The sequence below is a fragment of the Echinops telfairi genome, unplaced genomic scaffold (genome assembly GCF_000313985.2).
Source record: "Echinops telfairi isolate 266 unplaced genomic scaffold, ASM31398v2 ScPeMD7_12;HRSCAF=54, whole genome shotgun sequence".
NCBI classification, from domain to species: Eukaryota; Metazoa; Chordata; class Mammalia; order Afrosoricida; family Tenrecidae; genus Echinops; species Echinops telfairi.
This window is the reverse complement of record NW_022103909.1, coordinates 13,823,629-13,830,460: the sequence shown is the minus strand read 5'-3', so window position 1 is coordinate 13,830,460 and position 6,832 is coordinate 13,823,629. Positions and strand designations below refer to the sequence as shown.

The 6,832-nt window shown below is 40.4% G+C and overlaps 1 protein-coding gene across 2 annotated transcripts in view; it reads left to right on the top strand.

Annotated features, from left to right (window-relative positions):
• Positions 1 to 6,832, top strand: part of CNTN1 (contactin 1) — a 395,926-nt gene that overhangs the window by 243,485 nt on the left and 145,609 nt on the right. For both annotated transcript variants that reach the window (XM_045287251.1, XM_004711445.2), the window contains one exon: positions 5,956 to 6,162. In XM_045287251.1, coding sequence (XP_045143186.1) covers positions 5,956 to 6,162 — 207 coding nt within the window. The remainder of the gene's footprint in view (positions 1 to 5,955; positions 6,163 to 6,832) is intronic.

Here is a 6,832-nt window from a genome sequence, read left to right as displayed (position 1 = left end):
CCATTTGTCTTCAGCGATCGTTTCATGGAGGTGAGCACACAATGATATGATTTTTTGTTCTTTGATACCTGATAACTGATCCCTTCAGCACCTTGTGATCACACAGGCTGGTGTGCTTCTTCCATGTGGGCTTTGTTGCTTCTGAGCTAGATGGCTGCTTGTTTACCTTCAAGCTTTTAAGACCCCAGACGCGGTATCTTTTGATAGCTGGGCAACATCAGCTTTCTTCACCACATTTGCTTATTCACTCGCTTTGTCTTCAGCAGTTGTGTTTGGAAGATGAGCATAATAGAATGCCGATTTAATAGAAGAAAGTATTCTTGCTTTGAGGGAGTACTTGAATGGAGGCCCAATGTCCTAAAGATGCAAGACAGTTACTACAATAGTCATGGTGCTGTTTATATTCATGGCAGTGAGGATGCTGTATATATATAAGGAATATATCATTTTGTGTTCAACAAATATGCATTGTCTAGTTTTCCTTTTAAAAAAATTAATGAAGTACTGGGGTGTTCCTTCAAAGCAGGGAGGAGAGATAAAGGATAGAAAGCTATATGAAAAAACAGAAAATAAACTAAAGAATTGAATTTCTGGTCTAATCAGCTGGTATGTTCAGACAAAGGAATTCCCTGTGGGTAAGAGTTACCAGAAAACATTCTTCTCAATATTTACGAAAATCAGTACAGGTTTTCCCCTGTTTTTGTGGTTTTTACTTTTTAATCTGACCACCACAGGCTATGTAAATTTATAATTATAGTTTAAGATTGCAAGTGAAAAGAGAAAAAGCCACGATACGGGTAATCATCTTGATTTCTTTACAAATAGATACAGGGCCAATTGATCACTGGCTCTGGCGTTACAAGAACTGGATTCACAATTCTAACTTCACTTGCTCTCCTTGTGGTTAGGTCCTCTCAAGTCCACATGAAATGCTGCCCAGTCCTGGGCCTTCCTCACAACCATTACGTTTAGACCCATTGTTGCCACCACTGCGTGACTCCCTCTCATTGAGGATTCTCCTCTTTTTCACTCCCTCTCCTGTCACAAGCATGAGTCTGTGACAGCATGCATCTGTCACAACGTATACGGAGTCTCTGAGACAACGTCTTGCCATCCGTGCCACTGAGGAGCACTCTGGCCATACGTTTTCCAAGTCGGATCTGTTTGCCCTTTTGTCAGTCCATGGCACTTTCAGTATACTCACCGACACCGCTCTTCAAGTGCATCCATTCCTCCTCAGTCTTCCTTATTCAGTGTCCACGTTGCACATGCGTGTTAGGCAACTGGAAGTACCATGGCTCGGGTCAGGCACACCTTAGTCCTCAAAGTAACACCCTTTCTTTTCAATGCTCTGCAGAGGTCTTGTTTGGTTTTTTCAGTTTTGTAATCCATACTGAAGCTGTAGTCTTTTTTCTCCCTACAAACAACAACAAAAATACCTCCCTGCCATCAGGTCAATGATGAGTCGTCGTGGCCCCCTGTGGGTTTCTGAGGCTGTGACTATTTAAAACAGTGGAAAGCCAAGTCTTTCTGAGGAGGAGCGGGTGATTTTCCACTAGTGATCATGCAGGACGCAGCTCAATGAGTAACCACCACCCTGCCAGGGCTTCTTCATCAGTATTGTTGTACATTTTCGCCTTCAACAAGCAAGGCTATGTTACATGCATATCACAAGGCATCAATGCATCTGCCTCTAATGCGGATTCTGTATTATTCTTCATATAGTGTTTCTCCCATTATTTACTCATCCTACAGATTGAATGAAAGTTGGGGAGAGTTTAACCCTGACACACACAACTTGATTTTTAAATCACCCCTGTTTTCTTAGTCTCATGTACAGGTTCTGCATGAGCATAGTTAAGTATACTATAATTCCCAATCTTCAAAATGTTATCTATAATTTTTTGTGATACACACAGTTGAATGTCTTTGCATATTCAATAAAACAGATGAACATCGTTTTTGTATTCACTTCTTTCAGCCAAAATCCAACTGACATCAGCAATATTATCCCTCAGTCTACATCTTCTTTGAGTCTCACTTGAATTTCTGGAAGTTCCCTATCAATGCACTCTTGCAACTGCTTTTGAATTATCTTCAGCAAAATTTTACTTATGTCTGATATTAATGCTATTGTCCAATGATTTTCTCACTCTGTTGCATCATCTTTCTTTGGAATGGGCACCAATACGGATCTCTTCTGATCCATTGATCAGGTAGCTGTCTTCCAATTTTCTTGGCAATAATATCTGTTTGTTGGTAGATCTCCATTGACGTTTTCACAATTTCTGAACCTCTGTTTGTTCCCAGTGTCTTACATACAGTTTGGACTTCTTTCATCAGTGCCATCCAACTTTGACTGTGTATGACCTTTTGAAATGGTTGAACAAAGGACTTTTCTTTTTCAGTCCAGAAACTGTATATTCCTCCCATCTTCTTTTAATGCTTCCTGTGGGCTTCAATATTTGTCCGTGTTATTTTTGGTGGTGTTGAGTGGTCTCAAGACATAGCCATATGTACAGCAGAGACCCCTGCTAGCACCGTGCTGTCCTCACACTCCTTCCGGCCTTTGAGCCTCTTGTGACAGGCAGTTGACCAGGGTGACGTTTGCCTTCTTTTTCACTGGCATTTTGCTTTACCGTGCATAGTATCCTTCTCTGGGGACTTGTCCCTTTTAAAAATGTATCCAAAGTATGTGAGATGAAGTCTTGTGGTCTTTCCTTGAAAGGAGCTTTCTGGCTGTACTTCTTCTAACATAGGTTTGTTTGTTCTGGCAGCCCATGGCAACCCTGATACACAACTTCCTGATTTGAAACAATGCAGTATTCCCCTGTTCTATTCCATTGTCGGATTCTTGATCTATGTTAAGTTTCCCATGTGAACAAACAAATGTTTGGATATTTCCATTCTTCACAATGTGATCCATAATTTGTTATGATACACAGCTGAATGCTATTAAAAGTCAATAAAGCATAGGTAAACAACTTTCTGGTATTCTCTTCTTTCAGCCAAGATCCAACTTACATGAACAATGATATCCCTCTTTCTACACCTTTTTCTTCTAAATCTAGCTTGAACTTCTGACCGTTCCTTCTTCATGTTCTGTTATAACCAATTTTTAAAGTTATCTTCAGCAAAATGGTATTTTCTTATGACATTAATGATATCATTTGATAATTTCCCCATTCTGTTTACATACATTCCTTTGTGATGAACATGAATATGAATCTCTTCCAGTTGATGGGTGAGGTGTCTTCCAAATATCTAAACACAGACTGTTCAACACGTCCAGCACTACATCCTTCAGTTGAAACATGCGAATTGGCATTCCATCAATTCCTAAAGCTTTGTCTTTCATCACTTCCATTAGAGCAGCTTAGGCTTCTTCCTTCAATTCTATCAGTTCTGGATAAATACTTCACCTCCTGAAATGGTTGAATGATGACCAATTCTATTAGTATCATATCTGTGTATTTCTTCCATTTTTTTATGCTTCCTGCATATATTTTGCCCATATAATCCTTCAATATTTCATCTAGAGGTTCCTTTAGTTATTTCTGTTTGAGACATGCCAAGCATGTTCTTCCATTTTGGTTTTTGACTTCCAGATCTTTATACATGCCATCATAATACTTTCATTTGCCTTTGCAAGCTTCTCTCACAATCCTTCATCTCTTTCTTCATTACTTCATTCCACTTTAACCTCACTAAGTTCCAGAGAAAGTTCCAGAGTCTCTTCTGACATCTTCCCCCGCCCCCCTTGATTACCTGTCTTAATAACTTGTGGTTTTTTCACTTACGATATACTTGATACCATTCCACAACTCACCTGGTTCTGACTCATTAATGTTCAATGTGCCAAAGCTATTCTTTAGATGGTCTATATTTTCAGGTGGAATATACTCAGGGTCATACTTTGTTTCTTGTGGACTTGTAATTTTCTTCAACTTCAACTTCAACTTGCATGTTAGCAATTGATGATTTGTTCTGTAGTTGGCCCCTGACCTTCTTACTGATGATATTGAGCCTTTCCATCACCTCTTTTGCAAATATAGTCTATTTGATTCCTGTATATTCCAACTGGAAAGGATATATATAGCTAGCACATATGTTATTGGAGGTAAAGGAATTTGTAATCAATAAGCTGTTCATCTTGTTAAATTCCATATTGCAGAAAAACAACTTTCTTGTAATGAACAATTCACGTTATTGGCAGGTTCTATCAATATGAACTCGTGTGCTGTTTCCATTGCCAAGGTCATATTGTTCCAACTGCTCCTCCTTCTTTGTCTTCAACTTTCACATTGCAATCACTGGTAATTATCAGTGTATCTTGATTACATGTTTAATCAATTTCAGACTACAGAAGTTGGAAAACAGCTTCGATTTCTTCATCTCAGGCGTAAGTGGTTGGTGCGTGTATTTAAATAATAGTCACATTAATGTCAGTGTATGGACATTATCCTATTAGTGATAGTACTGTACTTTAGGATAGATCTTGAAATGTTCTTATAGATGGTGAATGTCACTTGGAAGTTATCATTCCCAGAGTAATAGATTGTGTGTTTATTTAATTCAAAATGGTTGCTACCCCTTTATTTCAGCTCACTGCTGAGAAGAGGCATCATAGTAGTTATGAGAGGGGCTGTGACCTGCAAGGCCAACAGTTCCCAACACCACCTGCTCTAGGGGACAAAGACCGTGCTTTGTTGCTCCTGTCAAGAGGTGCCGGCTCAGCGACTGACAGTGGCAGTTCTGCCCTGCCTTACAGGGTTAATATGAGTCAGCATCCACTGGGTGGTAGAGAGTTTTGGAGTTGGAGTGCTTAGGATTGGTGAGATTTATGTATTCTATTTTGTTTTATGACTTCCAATTTTCCTAGATTCCTACTTCATGTATTCTGCATTCTGGTTCTTAATGGATGCTTGCAGCTGCCTCCTCTCATTTTGAGTCCTGTCCTATCTTTAAATGAAGGTCCTTTTAGCTTTGCTCCCTTTATGTCATTAAGTTCAATTCTATTTGAAGAAGCAGCTCCTTCATAGTCATATTCTGAGTGCTTTCCAAACGAATCCTCTGCTATTTATAAGGTTTTCAGTGGCTAATCCCTCTGAATGGACTACCTATCTAGTCTTCCTAGCCTGTATTAATCTGGAAGCTCTGCTGAACCCTGCTTATCATGCACATGACCCTGCTGTTGTTTGAAACACTGGTGGCATAGCTCTCAGCACCACAGGAATATGGAAGCTACCACAGCACAACAAACTGACGGACAGAGTCAGGGCAATGCTACATTATGGTTGCTGTTCTGTGCCACGAGTCAGTTCCAACTCATAGCAACCCCGTGTACAACGGAAGAAAGCCCTGCACAATCCCCAGCCATCTTTGCAATTGGCCTTATGTCTGAGCCCATTATTACAGTCACATTGTCTTGTTGACATCTTGTCGACATAACTATGAAATTCTAAGCAAGCTAGTCTCTTTGAGTCTTCTTTTATACCTCAAGGGAAATGAGTGGCAATATAAATGTCACAAAATAATAACTGGATGCCGTTGCTGCTGTCACTGGGTGCCATTAAGTCAGTTTTAGCAACCTTATGCACAACAGAAGGAAACACTGCCTGGTCCGGCGCCATGCTCACAGTCTGTGCCCATTGTTGCAGCCACCGTGTCAATCCATCTCCTCCAGGGCCTTCTTTTCTCTGTCCCTCTCCTCTACCAAGTGTGATGACCTTCTCCAAGCGATAGAGAAGAATAGATATAATTGTTGAGCACAATGCATATAGGTACTCAAAATATGAGAACTATTAGAAAATTGGCATTAAATGTGCCTTGTCCAACTCTCAGTATTTGCTCTCCAATAGCCTAGATTAGATTGCTTGATAACTTAGTACCAGAAAATAACACCCGTGCTATTGGAGAAGAGCTTAATATTTAATAGACAATGTTTTCTTCTAGATGATCTTAGCTACCGCTGGCTTCTGAATGAATTCCCTGTATTTATCACAATGGATAAACGAAGATTTGTGTCACAGACCAATGGCAATCTTTACATCGCAAATGTGGAGGCATCTGACAAAGGCAATTATTCATGCTTTGTATCCAGTCCCTCAATTACAAAGAGTGTGTTCAGCAAGTTTATACCACTCATTCCATTACCTGAACGTAAGTATCCTATTTGGCACTCCCTATATGTCCATGGTTGTCTGTATAAAGTACACTTATTGCAATGAGAAAATGTCCAATGGGGTCAGGCAGGTGGATCGAAGATACACAATTTAGTCAGGACTAAGCCTTGGGCCTTAGCTTTTCAGAGGAAAAGGATTTAACAATCATTACTGTAAGATAACCAAATTCAGAGTAGTTACTTCTAGCTCAGAAAACTGTACAGAGCAACAGCCAGTATAATGGTGACTCTGGGGATTACTGGCTTTGGTTACTCGGTCATTCGATGCCATAGTAAGTTTACAAAGGACAACACGTGATGAGACCAAAGAACAACCTCACAGCTGCAGAATATGCAGAAAAGGCCGATTGACCAGTTGGTTATTTTAAAGGGACAATTTACATGAATAAGGTCTGCTGGTGGTGCAGTGGTTAAGGGCTCAGAAGCTAAGGAAAAATCAGCAGTGTGAACCCCGCCCCCATTGTTGTTCCATAAGAGGAAGCCATGCCAGTTTGCTTTTGTAAAGCTCAGCAGAGGCAATTGCATGCTAAGGTGTTACTGCCAGCTAGCCCTCGGCCCCAGGAACAGAGAGGCAGAGTCACCGAGGCTGCAAACAACAAAGGAGTTTATGGACTAGCTCGAGCTAGGGCCCAAGTGCTAAGGCACCAA